The sequence below is a fragment of the Populus trichocarpa genome, chromosome 17 (assembly GCF_000002775.5).
Source record: "Populus trichocarpa isolate Nisqually-1 chromosome 17, P.trichocarpa_v4.1, whole genome shotgun sequence".
NCBI classification, from domain to species: Eukaryota; Viridiplantae; Streptophyta; class Magnoliopsida; order Malpighiales; family Salicaceae; genus Populus; species Populus trichocarpa.
In genome coordinates, this window is record NC_037301.2 from 557,643 (window position 1) to 577,867 (window position 20,225).

The 20,225-nt window shown below is 33.0% G+C and overlaps 3 protein-coding genes and 1 long non-coding RNA gene across 5 annotated transcripts; 2 read left to right on the forward strand and 2 right to left on the reverse strand.

Annotated features, from left to right (window-relative positions):
* Positions 1 to 1,978: 1,978 nt before the first annotated feature.
* On the reverse strand, positions 1,979 to 6,413 carry LOC7472542 (inositol 1,3,4-trisphosphate 5/6-kinase 4). The gene is made up of 11 exons (XM_002323674.4): positions 6,059 to 6,413; positions 5,765 to 5,963; positions 5,514 to 5,608; positions 5,334 to 5,402; positions 4,781 to 4,983; positions 4,515 to 4,668; positions 4,129 to 4,242; positions 3,619 to 3,681; positions 3,140 to 3,285; positions 2,890 to 3,040; positions 1,979 to 2,359 (listed from the first exon to the last, which is right to left on the reverse strand). Exons 1-11 carry the CDS (start codon positions 6,218 to 6,220, stop codon positions 2,222 to 2,224), a joined length of 1,494 nt encoding a protein of 497 aa, XP_002323710.1. The 5' UTR covers positions 6,221 to 6,413; the 3' UTR covers positions 1,979 to 2,221.
* LOC127904539 (uncharacterized) lies at positions 2,359 to 3,501 on the forward strand. Its single transcript, XR_008057839.1, has 2 exons — positions 2,359 to 2,720; positions 2,831 to 3,501. It is a non-coding gene; the product is annotated as an uncharacterized LOC127904539 (long non-coding RNA).
* A 2,964-nt stretch (positions 6,414 to 9,377) lies between the features above and the next one.
* LOC7484603 (probably inactive leucine-rich repeat receptor-like protein kinase At5g48380) lies at positions 9,378 to 11,091 on the reverse strand. 2 transcript variants are annotated; one of them, XM_024588887.2, is made up of 2 exons: positions 10,544 to 11,091; positions 9,378 to 10,419 (listed from the first exon to the last, which is right to left on the reverse strand). In XM_024588887.2, exons 1-2 carry the CDS (start codon positions 10,889 to 10,891, stop codon positions 9,538 to 9,540), a joined length of 1,230 nt encoding a protein of 409 aa, XP_024444655.2. In that variant the 5' UTR covers positions 10,892 to 11,091; the 3' UTR covers positions 9,378 to 9,537. The 2 variants fall into 2 exon arrangements, with proteins under 2 accessions (XP_024444655.2, XP_002323709.4); XM_002323673.4 differs by having other exon boundaries at positions 9,378 to 10,437; positions 10,544 to 11,077.
* Positions 11,092 to 15,536: 4,445 nt separating this feature from the next.
* LOC18106750 (60S ribosomal protein L2, mitochondrial) lies at positions 15,537 to 17,256 on the forward strand. Its single transcript, XM_006372634.3, has 2 exons — positions 15,537 to 15,736; positions 16,458 to 17,256. Exons 1-2 carry the CDS (start codon positions 15,625 to 15,627, stop codon positions 16,970 to 16,972), a joined length of 627 nt encoding a protein of 208 aa, XP_006372696.2. The 5' UTR covers positions 15,537 to 15,624; the 3' UTR covers positions 16,973 to 17,256.
* Positions 17,257 to 20,225: the final 2,969 nt, after the last annotated feature.

The following is a 20,225-nucleotide window of genomic DNA, read 5'->3' on the forward strand; positions in this document are numbered from 1 at the left end:
CATAACTCCGACAATAATTTTTATTCTCTCATCTCTTTTCTCTCTCCTCCATTTTAAAAAGTGTGTTGGCCCTGTAAAATTGCAGAGTGATTATCAATCTTTTAATTATACTGAATTTAATTTATTTGTTTTTCAATTTCATTTCTTGTCATTTGATTTATTTATGTTTTTTTATCAAATTTAATCCTCATTCTTTTAATTCCTATTTATTTTGCTTTTAATCTTTTTTCTAATTGGATTTTATTTTTTGATTTAATCCCTAATCATTTGATTTTTTTTTAAAAAAATTTGATTCTCATTCTTATTATTGCAAATCCTTTTTATTTTGAGTTCTCTTCTTAATTAATTGTTTTTTTCGGCAATTTCATCCCTTATTGTTTAATTTCATTAAATTTTCATATCATATTTGGTGCTTATTTTCTTATCATGCTTTTAAAACCTAACTCAATAGTCGACCCTCATCATGTCCTGAGTCACGAGTTGGGTTGAATCATCGGGGTTATCAGGGCAATCAGATTTTTTATTGTACAAGAAGTAAAAATGATATTATTTTGATAAAAAAAAATAATGGCAAAAGAAATCAATGGATTTTAACATGAGTTTTTCCTAACTAATCACTTGATTTTTTATTCAGCTAAAAAGTAAAAATTATATTATTTTGATAAAAAATGATGGAGAAAAAATTATTTCTTTTGATTGGTTTTTCTTAGTTTTGAATTTTCTTTTTTAGATTTTTTTTCCAGCTTCATCTTTTATATATATATTGTACCCATTCTATTGATTGTTTTTTTTCTTTCAATTTTATCCCCCAACATTTTATTTTATTTCTTTTTTTTTAAATTTAGTCCTTATTTTTTTAATTGCTCCTTTTTATAATCCTTTTTTTATAATTTTTTTTCTTTAGAATTTATCTCTCAACATTTTATTTTATTTTTTAATCCAATTTTAGTTCTCATTCTTTTAATTATTATTTTTTATCCCTTTTATTTTATTTTTATTTTATTTTATTTTTCGATTAAGTGTCTTATTATTTTTTTTATTAGTTTTTATATGAGATTTGATTCTCATTATTTTGATTACTATTTATTTCTTTTTAATTTTTTGAAGGTTGAAGAATTTTTTTAAGATTTGTTTTTGATTTTCTGTATGGTCATTTCCATCTCCTTACCAGAGTTACTGGTTTCAAAGATTAGCCCAATTTAACTTTGTTTGTTTTTATCTTTTAACATTAGGTTATTGAGTCTTGAGTTTTTTATTTTTTTTATTTTTTTTCTCCAGGTTATTCCGGATCGCAGGTTAATCAAGTTAACCAAAATTTACTTAAATTATCATCATTGAAATATTTTTTATTTAAAACAAAAAAATTAACCCACCGACGTCGTGTAGAGTGGGGAAAAAAATCTAGTGATGGAACTAAACCCGATTTAATTCATGTCTGCTGATATTGATTAATCTATTCATAAGAAATAATATGGGAAGCAGACACACATTAGTTCTCGAGTCAAGCCAAGGTTGAATGTCCATTCATTGTTGTTCTTGTGGTGGAGGAGATGGTGAAGTGGCCATTGTGTTTGTTTTGAGTGCCAAGCCCTGAAATGGTTGGTGGGTGTCTGAACATTGTATGGAGCCTAATTTTATACCTGTTAATCATGACCATGATCGTCATCATTCCTTTGTTGATAAAGATAATTAATGGCGGGCTGGTTCATGGATTGTGGGGTCTATACTGATTGTGATATCTTTTAAGGGATGGGAAGTGACTATTCATTTATTAAACTAATCGAGGCTAGATCATTATCCCATATCAATGATATCCTGATAGACTTGACACTGTTGAGTTAGGATCCATTGCATGTGCCTCCTCTGTTCTCTCCCAATTCCATAAAATCCCTCAAGAAAAGCAGCTACAGCATGGCAAGCAAGAATTTGTTATCCAAGTTGAGCATCTAATTAGTCAAACATGTAGGGGGAAAGGCAGTTGTAGCAAAAACAGCGTCACATATTGTTCATTACTCAAAAGGCTTAGCCTAATAAGGGTTATCTGGGTGTACAATTTAAAAAGCCAGCGATCAAGACAACTTTTGATGGATATGAATGCTTTTATCCATCAACTATAAGCGCTCATCAGCTCTGCCAGTTTTCCAGTTATTCTCTCTGTCTATGATCATATTCAGCTAAAGGAAAGACCACTGCTCAGTTTCCAGCACATAAGCACGGCTTTCTATCTCCTCTTTCTTGATTCAAACTTGTGTCTAATAGCATTCCAAAAGGCTGGCACGGCAATATCATCAGGGACTTCCTTGAAAGATGGGAGGTAATTCACATCCACAATGACATGGTCACTAGTGCCTTCCTGGATCTGAGATGAGGTAAGACATGAGAGGATGTAGATTTGTATGCAAGTTCAGAAATATAATACCCTAAACTCAACTACAAAGACGATAGAACAGTTGCAGTTGGCTTCTTAATTACACAGATGCCAAAATATATACCCACCGAGGGGTCAGGGTCTATAACCAAAAAGAAAATAGACCTAGTGACTGAACACCAGAAATATCAACTAGTAGTAAAATTGGCTCCAGTACGCATGCTTGATGCCAATCTTATACAAGAATTGCAAAGCATTTCTGAATTGATACTTTCTCAGTATTCATCTTGGGGTTTCTACCATTATAAATCACTCATCAAATAATCAAGAAAAATCATCAAATATTAATCAGGTTTGACTGGTAAAAGATGCAAACTGCAAAAGATATGTATTCATCTTGGGGTTTCTACCATTATAAATCACTCATCAAATAATCAAGAAAAATCATCAAACATTAATCAGGTTTGACTGGTAAAAGATGCAAACTGCAAAAGATATGTAGTCAAGGAAGCATTACTTACAACAACATCGAAGCCAAAGATGGTAAGATCAAGTTTTCTAGCAAGCCAATTTGCAGCATCTGTGACTAGCTCAAGATCAAAAGAATTAACATTGGTCTTGATGGAATCTGCACCTGTAGAGTGCCCAGTGCTGGTGGGTAGAGATTTTAAGCTGCAGAGGGTAAGCACAAGATTATCAAAACTGAAACATAAGACATTACATTACCATAACTCAAGAAAACAGAAAGCAAACAAAGAAACTAAATGCTACCTGTCGAAGAGTAAAGGTCTGAGTTCATTTCTTTCAGATGATTTGGTCAAGACATCTGCATTTGGTATAGATTTCTTTACTGCATAGAAAACTTGCTCACCCAAGACATAAATCTTGAATATAGTAGATGAATGGTCCACGTACTCCTGCAATGGCAAACAAACCGTTCAGATCCAGGAGAACAGAAAACATGAAACTCAGCTGTCAAAAAGACCCTTTAGAAGGCTCAACCACTTGGCAACTCCTCTGACCAAGGGCTTTGAAATATATTTCAGTCATGTTAAATTACATTTAGCTTACTGGAAGGATGATGTAAAACTATGCTGTATCTATGTCAAATACAAGCACTAATCATTGTTCTACTGTTTCCAGTCAAGCATACACAATCAGAATAGCCACACATTGGTTCATACTACTGTCATGCCAGAATGCAGGGCCAAAAAGTCAAACCAAAATTGGCACAGTACTTTTGTGCTCACCTGAACAATTGCTGGAAGAGGAACATTTAAATCCTTAAAATCTTCAACTCTAAAGGTGATTGCCTGCAATGCGAGAATTAAACTTTTTTAAGACAGAAAATTAAGGACAAGGAACTAAAAAATATTGCAGCTCCCTAGTGATGAACTGCAAACAATGTCCAAAATGTCAAAAATGTAATAATGTTCAGGCAAACCCAAAATGATGGAGCTGGTCTATCAGTAACCTAGAATGCTTAACCATACAGCTGGTGCAGACCACATAACCAATATTCAAAATTGATAGCAGCTCTAAGCATCTAACTATAAAATGATGAACAAATCTTTCCAGATAAGCACCTAAAATTGGAGAAAATACAGGAGAACTTGAGATTTCATTATTAAGGAACTTGCTTAGTGAGTCCACAGAAAAAAACCAAGCATTACAGAGTCCCTGTTGCAGCATCGAGATGAAGTCCTGATTAACATTTTTTATCCTACAGTTGTATCCTTTGCAATCAAAGAAATTCTTACCATACTGTGAGCATCAGCTACTCCACAGGCAACTTGAGGTTTCACAATACTCGGAAGAGATAATTTAGCTTCAGACAGACTTTGTGCCAAATCAGGGTCATTAAATCCATTAACCTGCATATTTGAACTCTAGTTGTAACTAAATTTGAGGATAAAATGGTGAAACGTTCAAGAGATCATGCCTGAATGGAGCCTTAATGTGCATCAAGAAAATTGGTTATCAATATGGAAAACACCCAAGAAACATATGCTTAAACAATGAACAACACCAAAAATCATCGAAGTTGATTTTGCAATGACAACAAAGCTAAACATTTCATTTCGTGTCCAATGATTTGTGAGATCAGTTTTACTATTTTAAATAGATACCATTCTGATCAAAAGACCTTTAGGAAATGGGGTCCTCTGATTGCCCGACAACGTTCTTTGTTGAGAGCATCCAGCCCAAGAAGAATTTGTTGGATCTTTAGTCGATCCAGTACAGGATATATTTTATCAAGTGGATCAATTGCAAAGCAATCAGAATGGTGTTCCATATACCTGCGGAAGAAAGGGACCCAGGCACATTATTATGTCATTAATCCACAACTTTGTTTGCAACATGTTGATTTATCATCACCATAAAAATGTATAAAAATGAATTTGAAACTACCTTTGCAATTCTTGCATGCCTGCAGAGAAAGTAATTCTGTTTGAGGATTCTGAAGAGCCACTTAAGTCAACAGAGATTATTTCATCAGTTGCTTTATGCAGAACTATGTCAACGAGTTGCAATTGAGATTGCAGGGGAAGCTCAAATGTGAGGGGTAGAAACATCAAACCATTTGGAGAAGGATTCATGGGGAACGCACCCCTCTGCAACAAGAACAAAGAATAAGCTTGCAATTGTAGACATACATCTAAACTACAATTTATACATGGGTAAAGATACAGACAAACAATATGGAGTATGCACCATAAAATGTCAAACTAACAAATTTTCTTGTAAGTTTAAAACAAAATCAGTGAAGAGCTAACTCAGATTGAACTCTAGATCCAGAAAATATAATGAATCAGTTTTCAATAGCAAAGAAGGAACTCGATCAGGATATCGTGGCTTCACATTGATTTCTTTGTATATCTGGATTCTGGAGAACATCTATGATCTATGACACAGTCTTTCTCCAACATCAGTAATGCTTCCAATTCCTCTATCAAGAACTCACCTTGGCAAAATCTTCTTCCCGAGAAGGCTTCATAATATAACCAACAGTCACAACTCCATCACCAATAGCCTGTTTGAAATTGGAAAAACAAAACAGTCAGAGAATATTTAAGAAGAACTAAAATTCATAAATAATTGTAGAAGTGGATTTGCTAATTGGATAATAATCAATCATGATAACCTTTCTAATTGAGGCGCAAATTATCATAGGCAACTCTTCCAGTTTACTGATGCAAACCACTCCTGAACTCTCACATGCACCAGCACCTTCAACATCTAAAAGAAAAGAAAACAAGAATACACAGTTTTTTTTTAAAAAAAACCAAACCTGAATCCACAAAGACAAGATACAAAACAGAATCCACTGATGTCATCTACTAAAACAAAGTCACTAATACATAGAAATAACAAAAGGGTATAAACAAAACTCACCAAAAACAACAATGATCCAACCCAAATTGCTTAATTGACCAAAAGCAACCTTCTTGTCGCTAGGAACAAGAAACAAAATTTTCCCTCCAATGCCACCCCAAGAAAGTGTAATCTCATTAACACCATCAACAGATGATTCATCATCCAAGAGAAAACAATCAAAGGAGTATTCCATTGCCATCTTTTTAAGTACACTCACCTATAACAAAAGGGCAGGCAAAAAAAATGATCTTTCAAACAACCATCTCATCAAAGAAAACAAACCAGAAAGATATAAAGAATTGATGGACAAACCTTATTGTGAGGGAGAGACGGTGAGAAAGAGATCCCAATGTGGAGATTGGAGTGGCGGAGCTTTCGGAGGAGAGAGTGAGCTGAAGAGTGTAAAGAGGGGGTGGCATAATCATGAATTAGAAGTGACTCATGGATCATCACTCCTTTCACTAATGAACCCATTTTGGGTTTTCTTGGTCACTCTGCAAATGAGTGAGAGTGAGGGGAGAAATGTAAAGAGTGAAAACAAGGTGAAGAAAGGAAAGAAGGAGCGATGCTCTCTCTGCTTTAAAGGAGTAAAGAAGAGCAGAGAAGGAGATGCCTTGAAAAGGAGGGTCCTTTTGCATCGAAATGCGTGTAAGGTTTTCGGTGTCTTTCACAATTGTCCTAGGCTAGGTTCCTTGTGCCCTGTTTTTTATTGCATTAAATTAACTATAATTTTAAAAATTATTTAGTTTTTATTATTCAAACTTGTTTTTTATCTTTAAATTGCTGTAAAAATTTAATTTTAAAAGAACTATAATTAATCTCTTTTTTAAATCTCTTTTTTTTTAACTAAAAATACAAAAACTATTACAAAACAAAATACACACTCACCCTCTCTCCTTGGAATCCAAAATTGATAAAATAAATCAGTTGATTATGGGATCATACGTTTGAGGTTTTCTTCGAAAGAAAATGGTAAGCTTTTACTAGAGGGATAAAATGTAAATAATGAAAGCTTTAAGGATCAAATTGGATTTTTACTCAAAATCTTGGAACCAAATTAAGCTTTTCTCAATATTCATGAGGGAAATAAAATTTTAAAACTGAAATGTAAGCACTTAAAACAATAAGGATAAAAAAACATGAAAGCACAACTTTAGAGATCAAATTGGACTTTTGTGGAAAGTTCAAAGATCAAATTAAAGTTTATCCAAGGACTAGGCATGAGGGTAATGAGGTTTTAGGACTGGAATGTAATCACCTAAAACCATAGGATCCAAAAATGTAAGGATAAAGAATTTTAATGGCCAAATTGAACTTTTGTGAAAACTTTAAGGACCAAATAAACAATTCTCAACATTCAGGGATTGATAGGTGATAATAATGAAGTTCTAGGATTAAAATATACGTGCTTAAAACTACATGAATAAAATTGTAAAATTGAGAAGATATAGAATCAAATTAAACTTCTTTAGATACTTTAGAGATGAGATTAAAATTACATATTGTCAATTCCTATAAAAGTTTTGGAACGCTTAGATGAATTTATCCTGTCGATGATTCCATAGTAATTTATTTAATTTTTAAAAAATCTAATAAACAAACTAGAAAGAAATTCAAATAGATAAAACTAAAATAAAAAACCAAATATTTATTGCAAAAATTTTATTACATACAAATATGTATAAATGAATAAAGCCATAAATGAATTGATTTTTTATCAATTTAATTCCTAATATTTCCATAAATATAGCCATAAACCATTTGATTTTTTTTTATCAATTCAATTCCCAATATTTCCATCATTTCTCAATTGAATCCTTTTATTCATTAATCAATTTACTATCATCTTTTTTTTTTTATAAAAAAAGAACGATGCCCTTTTGTTGCATAAAATATGCATCGATGTACAAAATTATTAACGTACTAGTTCATTGGTTCGCGCTACACCGCGAGTTGGACAAATTTTTTAACCTAGCTATTTCGCTAACTCGAGTTTCAAATTAAATTGAGCAGGAGTTAACCCAAATTAAAATGATTGATTTTATGGATCCAAATGCAATCTTGATAATTGGTAAAAAAAATGATTGAACTTTTGATAAAATTTCAAGATGATATAACTTTTTTTAACAAAAACTATTGAGATAATGACATATTGGATCGTTCTTAGTCCCTAACGAACCGTGTCATGAACTCCATTGAGTTCACTAATTTGTTTTTTATAAAATATTTTTTTAATTATATGATAAAAATATATCGTAACAAAATTGATCACCAAACTAAAAATAAAAACTTATTTGAAACAATGATAACCCTATAAAAAGAAAAAAAATAAAATAAATTATGCAGTTTATTCCCTAACCAATTCAATATTGAAGGATAAAATCGAGAAAAAACTGTTAAAAACAATTAATGAATAAAACACCAACCTAATACCATAGTTATCAAACCCGACCCGTTAACCTGATAAACCCATGAAAATTAAAAAAACTTTTTAGGGTTTTAATTTTCCAAGTTAAAAATTTAAGAAACAATTCATGTGAATGTAGATTATACATGTTGTAAATAATGAACTTTAAAAGATTATTTCTAAAGGTTTTTTATCCCATGTTGAAAAGATATTATCTTCTTATTTTAAGCTGAATATTTAAATCAAAAAGATTTTTTATCTCACATTGAAAAAAAAAAAACTTTCTTCTTGTGAACATAGAGTATATATATTAATGGTCTTCCAATCCCACATTAGAAAATTAAAAGTTTCTTCTAATGTTTATATAGTGAACTTTGATAAGGGTTGGTAATTAACAAAGAAAAGATGGTAGGCTCGCACGTATAAGGTTGGGTTGAGTTAGTGAAAAACCATTGATTCTCCTCCCCATGCGGGCAAGGTAACGCTTATGCTATGGATATCGGGGTGACTGATTTTTTCTTCTAGAAACCCATTTTCAACCTAAAACACCTATAAATAACCCTAATAACTTTTTTAAACCAATTCTTAACCTCCAAAAGTGCAAAAAAGGGGCAAAAAACCCAAATTCAACCCAAAAACCAATTTTTTTCTGATCTCAAATTTGGTTTTTTAGGCACTTTCAAGGTATGGAACCATTTAGAATAAAAATCTAATATTTTGATGGCCGGAATTGAAGAAATGATATTTTTCCCTTTTTAGACTGGATTCCAACCATTTTCTCTCTCTCCTCTCACCCACTAAAAATTGAAAAATGATGAAAATAAAGTTTAGTATTGAAATGCAATTGTTAAAAATACAAAGGACCAATCACCTTATAGCAAAAAAATATGAGGGATAAAAATATAATTCACAAAAAAATTTAAACACGCCACCCTTATTTTACACTTCACTCTTTTGTCTTTCAATTCAACCCTCACAATATATATATATATATATATATATATATATATATATATATATATATATGAAGTTAAAAGAATCAAGAAAAGGGAAAAACAAGGTGTGAATTATTAATGACCGAAAAGTTGATCGAATTGACCATCTCACCAAAGAGACCGGGTCAATGTTCAGTCCTGGAAACATATATATGCACACTATGTTTCACATTATTTCTATGATCTTGAGCTCCAAGTTATCATCACACTGGAATCAGAATCAACAACATTGTTAGAGAAATTAATGGCTGGTACTTCATTGCAGAGAAATTAGAGAAAATCTATGATATTTTTAAATCTATCCTGTACATAAACATGTTGACAATTAGTAATGTAATTCGGCAATGGTGGATGTTCACGGAGCAGCCAATTTCATTTATATATTAGTTTTAGCCCAAGATGTCGGGATGTGTGTTCTTGATGGCCATCAACATTTTGTATACTTCAACCATTGTTGGCCTTCGATTTGGAATAGGCTGAATACAGTTACAGGCAACCTTCAGAAAATAAAGGACTTCACGATCGAATCCTTGACCGAGCAGAGATTTGTCAACCGCACAATACAGTGCAGCCGAGACAGTACTCAATAGACAATTGTTTTGCACTAACTTACCTTCTAGACTGTGATAAAATCCACTGTTATTAAGAGGATCTTCTCCTGTGATCAGCTCAAGAAGAAGAACACCAAGCTGATGGACATCTCTTTTGGTCAAATCCCATTCACTCATCTCAATGTTTGCCATGAAGATTCTGGCATTTGAGGTCATGATGTGCATTGCCCTTCCAAAATTGGATATCCTTGGTTCGAAGTTTTTGTCAAGCAAGATGCAACTTGAGCTTAAGTTAAGATGAGCTAGTTGGAGGGTATTATGATTGTGGAGCCATGCCAAACCTCTTGCCATCCCAACTGCGATGTTAACCCTAAAATGCCACTCCATGATCTTAGGCTCGCCTTTCACAGGATGTAACCAATCATAGAGATTCCCATTTGGCATATATTGGTACACCAAAATCCTTTCCCTCGATTCCACGCAGAATCCCAAGAGTGGAACTATGTTCTTATGCCTAAACTTGCCCAGAATCATTAACTCAGACAAGAATTGCTTTTCCAAATGTTGGAAGTCAAATAATCTCTTCACGGCAGTGAAACGAAGATGAGGGTGTGCTGCCTTATATACTGTCCCCGTCTTTCCAACTCCGATGACTTTGCCTCTGTCGAAACTGTTGGTTGCTTTCTGTAGTTCAGCAAAACTGATTCTTGCGATCAACATCTGATCAAACGTCGAAATCTGGGGATGAAATAACCGATGATCTTTTGTAAATTGACAGGAACATAGTTGATTTCGAGCTAGCAAGAAACCAAATATATGATGAAAGGAAAATCTCATGGGATACCTGGATGTCGGCTTCTTTTCTCTTCTTCTCCTGCCTTTCCATCAAAGACGTCGTCATTGGTGTCTTCATCATCACCTTGTTCCTTTTCCTCTTGTTGAGACGAGCCCAAGGCACACAATAGGACAGGAAAATAGTTAAAAGGGAAACTGCAGAAAATACATAACCTATTACAAACCCACTTTTGAATGAAGAATCGAACTTCGTCCAGAGCTCTTTGCTGGGTACCAGGGGTAATCTGCCACCAAGCTCATCATCACTTGCGTTGTTCTCTTGCAAAGAACTGTATCCATTGCTAGCAACACTAAGGAAAAGAGTCAGAAGCAGAGCTAGTTTTGCATTAAGAGCCATCTGTACATAAGAAAACAGCTAACAAAAAAGATTATAAATTTCACGAAGAGTGAGAAGACAACGTCGAGAAGTCATTCTTTCCATGGAAATTATTTCAGACTTCCTGGAGCTTTCTACTAATAATAGAATCACAGGTGGGTGTGCATAATGTTTGATTTCTTCAAAGGTGTTGCATCTACAAATAATATCTAAATGCAATGGACGACGTCACATCAATACTATTCCTCTGCGTAAAACGAAAGTTGAGCAATGACAAAAAAGGAAAAAAAAAAAGAAAAGAGATTTGTTTTCATGCGAACCAACTTGCAGTTGCTGACATATTAAAGCTGGGTCCTGTCCCGAGTCTTGGACAAGTTATTTTGATGTATCTGAAAATAGTTGATAGGGACGCGTGTCAAAAATTTAAGTATAATAAGTTCTTAGGTGTGAAACGAGTTTTTATATAACATTCATATTTATCAAATGATGTTATCTATAGTTTATCAGTAAAATTAGGGTTGAGAAACTTTAATTTCTTCCTTTAGAATTCTAATTTTTAAACTTGATAATCCATAATTTATTTTTTATTGTTATACGTCAAGAGTACTAGCATGAAAATTATTATTCCTCATTTATGTCAGAAATAAACTAGCTAGAATGAAAGGAGTTCACTGGAGAGAATGGGCTGCCGGGTTCAATTCTTCAAGTCAACAAGAAAAGTCTTTCTGCATTAAATCCATGTCTAGCTAGCTATAAGCATGTCCGCAAGAGAGAAGGGTTGCTTCCTTGCAATTAGTGCAGAAAACTTCCATATTGAGCAGCAGGAGGGCATGGACCTTCATCTCAAGTTAGACGTTAAGCAGCATTAGTATTAATTTTCGCAGTAGCCAGTAATGGTTTATGGCTGCACAAGCCCCATAATGGATGATGCTAGAAGAACTTCCAAGAAGCATAAGAAAAATGAAGCCAGGAAAGACCTTTTCGTGGGAGCAGTTGAAGACCTGAAAGCCATATCCTGACTTCTGCTAGCTGTTGTTTTCAAGTTTACCAAGAAATGGGAAAAAAGCGAGTCTCCTGCCTCAAAATTCAAGTTTCTGTGTATGCTGGTCCACCATAGAGATAATATCAGATCATGCCTCCTTGAGATTTAAGTAGAAAATTTCATATGAACAGCTAGGGAACTGCCTTCCATTGAAATTAATGATTGAGCAATACCTGTCACTGTCTGATGTGTTGGAAATTCTAAGCACAAAGCAACTCACAGTAATTATCTGATAAACTCTATTATTGAATTCAAAGCATACTGTTTGTTGGCTTATATAAGCCTTACATAGTGATAAGATAGAAAACATAACAACCCATGTTTTACGTGGTAAACAAACAAATAAGGAAATCAGTTAAAAACTTAGTCTACATGTCCCAATTAATAGGGATTATTAACCGAATGAACTTTGACAATTTCAACAACCCAACAGTCTCAACAATGCCTCCCTAGTAATACTTTCAGTTTAGTCCTCGTACCTCGCACACATCCAATGACTTGCTTTAAAAATATATCTAACTTGAGTGATTTTGTCATAATATATGTAATTTGTTCTTGTGTGCTACAATGTCTCAGCTCAACAACTACATCTCTAGTCAAGTCATGCAAAAAATGAAACCTTATATCAATATATTTACTATGCTCGTGCATAATTGGATTGTTTGATAGCTTAATTATAAAACTGTTGTTACACGGTGGTGCACTTGCTTTGAGAATTTCCAAGCTTTTCCAATACTAGCATGAAAATTATTATTCCTCATTTATGTCAGAAATTAACTAGCTATAATGGAAGGAGTTCACTGGAGAGAATGGACTGCCGGGTTCAATTCTTCAAGTCAACAAGAAAAGTCTTTCTGCATATTTCTAAAAAATTCAATTTCTTTTATTAAAAATTAATTGTTTTTGTTTTGGATCGTAAAATAATTTTTAAAAGATAAAAAACATTATTTTAATACATTTTAAAATAAAAAAACTTTTAAAAAATAATCACAACCACATTCCCAAACAACGGCCTAATTAAATCCATTTCTAGCTATAAGCATGTCCGCAAGAGAGAAGGGTTGCTTACTTGCTATTAGTGCAGAAAACTTCCATATTGAGCAGCAGGAGGGCATGGACCTTCATCTCAAGTTAGACGTTAAGCAACATTAGTATTTTCGCTCGCAGTAATGGTTTGACATCTTGCTGTAGTTTTTGGTTTTAAAGCTTTGAAAGAACAGGTAAGAAACGAAAACATGAATAACCAAGTAGGCATGATCATGTTGGATGGATTGATCATGGGTATCAAGCTCAACTTTGATTAAATCCCTGTTTATTTTTGTAATTTAAAAGTATTTTTAAAAAAATTTAAAATTATTTTATTTGTTTAAAATTAATATTTTTTAGTGTTTTCATAATATTTTGATATATATACTAATGTCAAAAATAATTTTTTAAAAATAAAAAAAATATTATTTTGATGCATTTTCGAGTGAAAAACACTTTGAAAAACAACCACTACTACATTCTCAACATACCCTCAAGTCAAGTCCTCTAGAGACTCAAACTTATGCGGTGTTTGTTTTTGTAATGAAATCGTATGTTAAATTTTTTTATTTTAAATTATTTTTTGTGTTTTTATTACATTTTAATATGTTATTGTTAAAAATAAATTTTAAAAAATAAAAAAAATATTATTTTGATAAATTTTTAAATTTTTAAATTAATATTTTAAAAAGTAATTGTTATTACAATATCAAATATTATTTAATAATATAGTGAAGTATGGTTGAAATTGTATTTTTCCCTAACTATAATTTTAAAAATATTTGATTAATCAACTAGCGTTAGTAAAGTTAGTTCTTGTGTTGTGAGATTTACGGCTGCATAGGCCCCATAATGGATGATGCTAGAAGAGAACTTCCAAGAAGTTTAAGAAAAATGAAGCCAGGAAAGACCTTTTCGTGGGAGCAGTTGAAGACCTGAAAGCCATATCCTGACTTCTGCTGTTGTTTTCAAGTTTACCAAGAAATGGGAAAAAAACAAGTCTCCTGCCACAAAATTCAAGTTTCTGTACATGCTGATCCACCAGAGAGATAATATCAGATCATGCTTCCTTGAGATTTACGTAGAAAATTTCATATGAACAGGGGACTGCCTTCCATTGAAATTTATGATTGAGCAATACCTGTCACTGTCTGTTGTTGCAGTCGGTGATCCTCTGGTGCTAACGGTGGCATTTGGCAGAAATCATGTTACATGCAAAGTGTCATCTGCAACAACGTGAACATGAGAAGTTGTAATATATATATATATATGAATTAAAAAAACCTTTTTTTACACGGTCAAGCCATGCTCCATCATCTTAGACCGACTCCTATATATCTAGAATTAACACCATACATTGCAGCCATTTAGTAGGGTGTTTCTTTTCTAAAAAATGAGATGCTTATTCTTAGTTCAAAGAAGAATTCTGCCAATGCTGGATTCAATTTCTTAGAATTTATTGAATAGAACAGTAGGTTGGAGGGGTCTTTCATGGTGTATTTCTCAATCCTTGGTGATCTATTTCACCGGTGGCAAGGCTTAATTTGTTCACCGTGAATTTCAACAAAGAGTGTGGCAAGAATTCTTATACAGGATAGTCTGGCTTAATTATTTGACAAGCTAGGAACAAATTCATCTCTGAGGAAATTAACCTTGTTTGTCTGTTCTTTCACAAAGCAACAGCTTGGATCTATTTACTTGGAGAATGTTGGAGATAAAATGCTTGATGCTTATTGTGTGCAGACAAATTCGCATGCAGTTGTGATACGAGAGATACCCCGATCAGTTTCTGCATGCCAAACAGCCAAACTCTTACAAGAACAAATGAAAATAATTAGCAAGACAATAATGTTTTCTCTAAATATCTCTACTGTCTGTCTTCGGTACAAGAGGATATGTGATGTTTTCTCTATCTCTGCTATCTCGATCTTTTTTATTTCAAGACAATAATCAAATGATAGCAACATACATGCTTGAATATTATAGGCCCTTGAAGCAAAAACCCCAGCAAGCGACGATGTTAAGAACTCAGGATGATCATAACAAGCGAAAACAAAGTGTGAGGTCGAAGAGATCACTTGTCTGAAAAATATTCAAACCAGGCATTAGAATGTAGAACCTTTGTCAAATTAACTAATGGAATTGGCAAGAGCCACTTCAAGATATATAATAAATCTTTGAGGGTATACTTGAAGTTCACAGAAAGGGGAAACAACATTGTGAATAAAAACTAATAGAAATTTTTGGATCAACGACCAGAAAATGCAAACTAGAAAGATTCTTTCTTAAATAAAAAAAAAGAGATTATTCCCTTTATTTCTGTATTTCTAGATTAAATTTATCTTTACATAATTTTAATCGATGTATTTAAATGAATTTAATAAAGTTTTTTTTATTACTAACTCTAAAAATAAAAAAAACCCAATCTCTTAAAATTTGATTTTTTAATGGGATTTTCTTTTTTGAAAGATTATTTTTTTTAAAAAAAGAAGTAGTACATGGCATTGTACTTGAAAAAAAGAAAAGAAAAGAAAAAGAAAAGTGGTTCCTTGTTCCTGTAATCCGATGCAAAATACAAAGAAGCCCTAATATAATTCACAACGATGCCGTTTCCTTAACTTCAGAAAAAACACTCCAAAACCTTACTGCTGGAAGCAGAGGTCTCTCTCCAGAGAACAGGAAAAAAATGGCTCTATGGAGTAGAGCTCGCACAGTTTCTTCACTCTTCAACAGGCTCCTTCAACATCCCAACAACATCAGCAGCGCCAGCGCTGATTTCCACCGCCATTTCTCCACCGGTACTCCTCTTTCTTTTTCTTTCACTCCCAGTTTTTAAATCCCAAGTTTTCTTATTATTAGATTCAGTTTATTTCTTTGTTTTTTGAATTTCTTCTGGTAATCGTCTTTGACTGATGAGAAGGAAATGTGGGTTTTTTTTTGGGGGGTGGGGGGAGATGGAGAAAGGAGTAGACTTTGTGTTGTCGAAATGGTTGACATGGTGAGCTAAGGCATTGAAAAAGATTAGGTTTCTGAGGTTTGGTTGCTGAAGAATTGAGAAGGAAAATGGGGGTGGAATTGGTTTGCATTTAATTGTTGCTTTTTGTTGTTTCGGAAACGTGAAAGGGGAAAAAAGAGAGAAGAAAACACCCCATTTTGATGAAGTCTTTATTAAGCTAAGAGAAGAGTTTCTTTTCTTTTCTTTTTTGCAGATAATTTTTTTGGGAGGGAAATGAATGGGGGATTGAAAAAGAAGCAAACTGTGTGGTGTAAAATGGTGACTTTGATTTGGTGATTTAAGACATGGATAAGGATTTGTTAACTAAGAAAGATTTCTTAAAAACATATAGAGGGATAAAGGGAAGAGGAAAGTTTGGATTTTGTCATTGCTTTTTGTGTTCTGCTTCTCTGCATAAAAAGGAGACATTCATTAAGTTATTCATGATGGGTTGATCAGTTTCTTTCTTATGATGTATTATTGTTAGCAGAGATGAGATTGCTCTTATTTGTTGCTTACCATAGATGTAGCTGGCAATACTAATTCAATGCGTGGTAACATGATGAAACAACTGCTTCACCTTGATATCAATTCACAAATTGGAAGTTGCATGCCTCTTGGTGCTATGCGTATTGGAACAATAATACATAACATTGAGATGAACCCTGGTCAAGGTGGGAAGTTGGTTCGAGCTGCAGGTACCAATGCAAAGATTCTGAAAGAGCCATCTTCGACCATTACTGTGGTACAGCTGCCTTCAGGTGTTGTGCAAAAGATCGATTCTCGGTGTCGGGCTACAATTGGCATGGTCTCTAACCCAAGCCACAAGGATCGAAAGCTTAGGAAGGCTGGACAGAGCCGGTGGTTGGGTCGAAGACCAACAGTTAGAGGAGTTGCAATGAATCCAGTAGATCATCCTCATGGTGGTGGTGAGGGTCGGAGCAAAAGTAGTGGGTCCTTGGGGAGGGTCTCACAAACGCCTTGGGGCAAGCCAACTAAAGGCGGGTATAAGACTGGTCCACTCAAGCGCAGAAAATAATTTTGCAGCCATCTTCTTTGTTTGGCTCCTCTGTTTTGAATGCTGGTAGTTCCTGTGATCTCATCAAATAAATGTTTTGAGGTCAGGTTTTCTAAATCCATCAAATTATTTTCCGCCATAAATCTAGGATTGGTTCTATTTGTTATGTTCAGAAAAGAACATGGATGATAAAGAGTGTTTCATGTAGGCATCTGCAAATTTGCCCCTTTTGTTTTCTTTTGAACCTATCAATCTTGATCAGTGTTTCATATTGAATGTTTATGGATGAACACAAATTACCAGCTTGTGAACTGTTTTTTATGGATCCTAGATTTGCTTTTGCTTTTATCTTTGGTCAGTCCTTCCATTTGAAATGAAGTTTGAATGGGGTAGTGAGTGTTGAGCGATTTTTCTTTCCTGTGAATAAAATGGTTGCAGAAGAGCTTTTTCAGATACGAGCAGTCATCCCCCCTCTAATTCTAGAAAGTGTATAAATCTTATTTGAAATATGAAGTTCTATTTTCAGATATTTATAATCAAATGCGCAGTTTTGCGATAGTTGAAGTTCGAAATTTTTTCTTGTTTTGCGATTTTTGACAAACTTCTTTGTTTTGATTGAATTTTGTAAAAAGATTTTTGGTGCATAATTTGGATTACACATCAAACAATATTTTGGAAGTTGATCTTTTGTTAGAGATGCTTGGCTGCAAGATGGAAACTCAATTATATATGGAAGTTGGATTATCATGATGCATGATTTTCACATCTATTTTGTAGTGAAGCCTTACAGACTCCGTCCCAAAACCAGTTCATGTTCTGATATTCAACCATTAAGATTGAAATGCGAAGAAAGGAATTTCAGAATTGCTAGTTTCAGAACCCTGGGATGCAGTTAGTAGCAAGGGAGCTTTAAAAAAAAAACAGTATAAAAGTAGCTCCATGTTCTATTATCCATCATCAACCATACCATCCTCATCCTGGCCACATTGCATGCTTGTCAAACAGTTTATAGACTAATGCCACTATTCAATAAGGTATTGATCTCTTCAAGTATTCTTACAGGTCTCATTAAGATATTTCTCGTTTATTGCAGTCGGTATGAACAAATTCAAACATGAACTGAGATGTGATTCTAACTAATATCTTCATAAAAATCAAATACAAATGTTTTCTTAGCATGAATCATTACTTACCAGTCGTTGTATACAAGGAGGCTTCATCTCTGTGTGATTCTTCAGCAGTGGAGTCCTCCACTCATGTCTGTACTTCATTCCTCAATAATGGCAAGCAAGATGCAAAATAGACAGCCATCTTTCTTGTAGTAGTCTTACTTTGCATAATCAAGCCATTCCTAATGTCCAAACATTTTTTTTTTTGAAAAAGTAGAAGAAGAACGTGAGCAAAGCCCACTATCAATTTCCCTATTACCCTTTTTGTCTTTGCCCAAGACATTTCAAAGCCACAAATGCTTTTCGGACAGATTTGGCTCGAGACAAAAACCGCGTAGTAGACATGCAAAGACAGTAGTTTAGTATTCTGACGACGTCGGCAAGCATCAACCAATGTCCTAATTTTGAAGTTATAAAATTTCAACTAATTTCACTGATTTTTTATTTAAAATAGCACTGTAGAAATCTTTCCTTTTAGAGCAACTCAATTTTGTTTAGGTTTTTTTTTTTATTATTAATATGGGTGTTTAGACTAGCTTGCGTGTACCTTAACTAATCCCACAGACCTTAAATTTAATGATCATGTAAGCCTCAAGTGACCCTAAGGGAACTCAAACTCATGACTATTAAAGAGTAAATCCAAAACCTAATCAATTGAGTTACTTCTTATAATTATTTTGTGTTTTTTTTTTTAAATATACATGTTGTGTTGTTGCAAGCTACTTGATCTAGTTGATTTAGTTTAACTTGATTTAAATTTGATGAGTTAATTAAATTATGCTGTTTTGAACAATTTAACATAAATAATATGATATTATTTTTTAAAATATTTTATATACTATAATGGTTTTTTTTTTACAAGGCTATTTTTTCCCCTTAAATCTTAATTTCACTTCATGATGAGGTTGCATGAAACCGTGTTGGGTGATGAGAGTGTAAGTGCCCCTTTTCTTTTATTTTCAAAGTATTTTCTACTTTAAAATCACCAAAACTTTTGACTAGAAAGCGATCAGTTTGATGGTTTGCAAAACAGTGTTCAAGACACAAAGGTAACAAAAAATAATAATAATAAAAAATCATACAATCCAACTTTCTTATAATTGCAGGTGGCACTATCACAAGTCACATCCCTTAATTCCACTCACAAAAAGGTCATGGGGGCAATCAACCTTTTTAAACACATCCAAGCTTCAATTCCATGTCCTTTCTTACTCTTTTTTTTTCCTCTCAAAACTCAATTAGGTTATCTACCATGGTTTTGTTAGGTGAGAAGGATAATTCAAAAGCAAACCAATCAATTTTTAGTTTTTATATAGGGTATGTTTGGTAGTGTAGTAATAATTATTTTTTAAATAATTTTTTGTATTAAAATGCATGTTAATAATTTTTTTTATTTTTTAAAAATTATTTTTGATATCAGCACATCAAAACGATCCAAACATACAAATTATATTAAATTTTAACGAAAAAAAAATTTAAATTTTTTGAGAACACGATGCATAATCTTATTAAATCCTATCTAACTTAATAGATTAATGTAATAAGTTATTAACCCGATTCTTAACTTAGTTGAATTTCAAATAAAATTAAATGAAATTGATTTAATGTAATGGATTAATTCAAGATTATATCTAAATCTATTTTGATTTTTTTATAAAGAAATTAAAATAATAATATTTTAAATTTTAAAAATATATTGAAACGATGTTGTTTTGGTTTTATCAATATTAATCTATTTAATTCGTGATTTAAACTAATTTATTTAAATCTTGACTTAAATTAACCTATCCAATCAGGACCGTAGACTTTAAACAGAATAAATTTAATGACTTTATAATATTAACATAAATTAGCTTTTGTATATCAAAACTAAGTTATTTCTTAGATGTTAAAAGATGATAATGTGAATAATAAATCTATTCATCATTCGAGTTAAGCAATAACTTGAAAAGGAAAATTGGCTTAGAATACCGAGGGCTGCTCTACTGAGAGTTGGATTTTCTCGTCTGGTTGGTCAATGGGACAAACAATTGAATAGCATTTCTAACTTTTATGTTGCCTATCAGGCTACTCCACGTTTTAAAAAAACTAGTTTGTTTTTTTAT